The 2,500-nt window shown below is 46.0% G+C and overlaps 1 protein-coding gene across 1 annotated transcript in view; it reads right to left on the bottom strand.

Annotated features, from left to right (window-relative positions):
- LOC310780707 (low-density lipoprotein receptor-related protein 1-like) overlaps window positions 1–2,500 on the bottom strand; it is a gene marked incomplete at its 5' end in the record, with an annotated part of 157,296 nt that overhangs the window by 65,817 nt on the left and 88,979 nt on the right. Inside the window, one exon of the mRNA XM_083641218.1 lies at window positions 1,730–1,927. Coding sequence (XP_083497344.1) covers window positions 1,730–1,927 — 198 coding nt within the window. The remainder of the gene's footprint in view (window positions 1–1,729; window positions 1,928–2,500) is intronic.

Raw genomic sequence — 2,500 nt, 5'->3', positions numbered from 1 at the left:
AAAGTCTCTGCTGAGGAGGAGCCATGGGTTTTTTTTTTTTAAACGGCGGAGTTGGAGGGTCTGGGAACTGGAAGTTGCAGTGTGTGGTGCCTCCTACGCTACAGTACGTTCTCTGCTCTGGGCTGCAGTCACGCACAGCGAGCGCTGACACAAATGGGAAGAGACAAAGCCTTCCGTGTGCCCCCTAAGTGCTGTGCCGGGAACACGACCTGGATCGGGGCAAGGAGGACCTGGGGTTTTGAGGGCAGGAACGGGCCAGACATGACCTGGGAGATTTAGTCCGATTTAGTCACAAACAAAACCGCTGGTGCTGACCACAAATGCTTGAAAAAAAAAACATTGCTTAGCTGGAGCATATTTTTCTAGGGCATGCACAGTCAAAAACACAACCATTATCCATTTTTCTCTCGAAGGGAACAACCCACTTTACAGCTTAAAATTGTTAAAAAGATTACGTTGAAAATTCATCCTATTATGTGAAATGAGAGAGGCTCAAGTGGCCCTGTAGTCTAGCACCACATGTATCCTGAATAACCTGCAGCTACAGCGAGCCGGTGTTGTCGTCAAGTCATTCTATCAAGTCGAGTCTCGAGTCCCCAGTGTTTCGAGTCCGTGTCCTGAACATGAGCGTGAATCCGCACGACGTAGGTGGAACTGTGCCTGCCCTTGCACAGAATTGAATAATGTCACGGTATTAATATAGCTATCAATATCTCATGGCAAATTATTAGGTCCTATTCATTCGTCCTATTACAAAAAAACAAGAGAGAAAAAAACAGCCTTCATCAATGAACAACAACATCCGAGTCCGAATGCATGAATGCTAGTCCAAGTCCAAGTCATCAGTGTTCAAATCAAGTTTTGTTCAAATCAGTGTTCAGCCAACATAGCTGCGACAGCTCGCTCCTGTAGGTTCTCCCTCTACAACATCCGCAAAATCCGTCCCTTTCTCACAAGAGAAGCGACTCAACTCCTGGTCCAGTCACTTATCATCTCTCGCCTGGACTACTGCAACGTGCTCCTGGCCGGCCTACATCCGACCGCTTCAGCTCATTCAGAACGCTGCAGCCCGTCTGGTATTCAACCAACCCAAATTCTCTCATGTCACTCCCCTCTTCCGGGACCTCCACTGGCTTCCCATCTCGGCACGCATCAAATTCAAGACACTGGTACTGGCCTACAGGGCAGTACACCAGTCAGCTCCCCTGTACCTGCAATCTATGGTCAGGTTCCAAACCTCTCAGCGCTCCCTTCGCTCCTCCACCAGTGTAGGTCGCCTCGCCCCTCCTTCGCTACGGGGCCTCAAAAGTCGCTCATCCCGATCTCAACTCTTCTCGTCCCTGGCACCTCAATGGTGGAACGAGCTTCCACCTTCGGTCAGGACAGCTGAATCACTGCCGATCTTTCGGAAAAGACTAAAGACACACCTTTTCAGGCTCCATTTGGGCCCTTCTTGATCTAACTTCTTTCTCTCTCTTTCTAAAAAAAAAAAAAAAAAAATACTAACCTAAACTAAACTTGTACCATTGCTCTATTGCTGACAAAAATGTGTTATTGTGTTATTGCTTTGGATAAAAGCGTCTGCCAAATGACGTAATGTAATGTATTGTAAGTCCAAGTCCAGTCACGAGTCCTAAAAATGTGTCCAGGACTCAGACTCGGGTCCGACTCGACTAGAACACTGGCACAACCTGAAGTTACAGGAATCTACATTCGCTAGCTGTCTCACCTCCATTTTCAGACAGTTTCCCACGGTAGATCTTGTCCTCCACCACGTCAGTCCAGTACAGGGTGCTCTGGTTGAGGTGGAAGTCCAGGGCGATGGTGTTCCTCAGGCCCGGTACCAACACACTGAACTCGCCCTTGTGGAGCTCAATCCTCCTGATCTCATGGCGGTTCGAGAAGATGATGAAGGGCTTGAAGGGATCTGAGGGCAAAAGATTTGTACCCAGAGGTGGTTTAGTCATGTGAGATCTCTCACTATATATATGAGATCTCTCACCACTGGATCCACACCAACCCCTGGTGGTCTGGGACCAAAATCTGCCAGCATTGTCTTCCCCCTCTCTCTTCCCTTTCCTACTATCTAATTGAGAAGATATACTGAGGGGAGACATGTACTGCCCACTTTTTTGTTATATATAACAAACATATATACAGTATATATATATATATATATATATATATATATATATATATATATATATATATATATATATATATACATATATGTTCCAATACATATATTATAAACATATACTGTAGTTCAGAATGCAGCAGGTCAGCTTCTTACTGGTTCTAATCACCCCAATCTGGCTTTTCTCTCCACTGGCTCCCTGTTCGATTTAGAATTAGTTTTAAGATTGTACTGGTCACTTTTAAAGCACATTAAAGTGTCTGTGGGCCCAAACAACATAACAGATATGTTGAGCCAGTATGAGGCGATGCGTGGCCTTAGATCCTCAGGCAGGGCCCTTCTGGCTGTTCCAAAGTCTAGACT

The sequence above is a fragment of the Poromitra crassiceps genome, assembly GCF_964638095.1.
Source record: "Poromitra crassiceps genome assembly, chromosome: 8".
Classification (NCBI taxonomy): domain Eukaryota; kingdom Metazoa; phylum Chordata; class Actinopteri; order Beryciformes; family Melamphaidae; genus Poromitra; species Poromitra crassiceps.
This window is presented reverse-complemented; position numbering and strand designations above follow the sequence as displayed.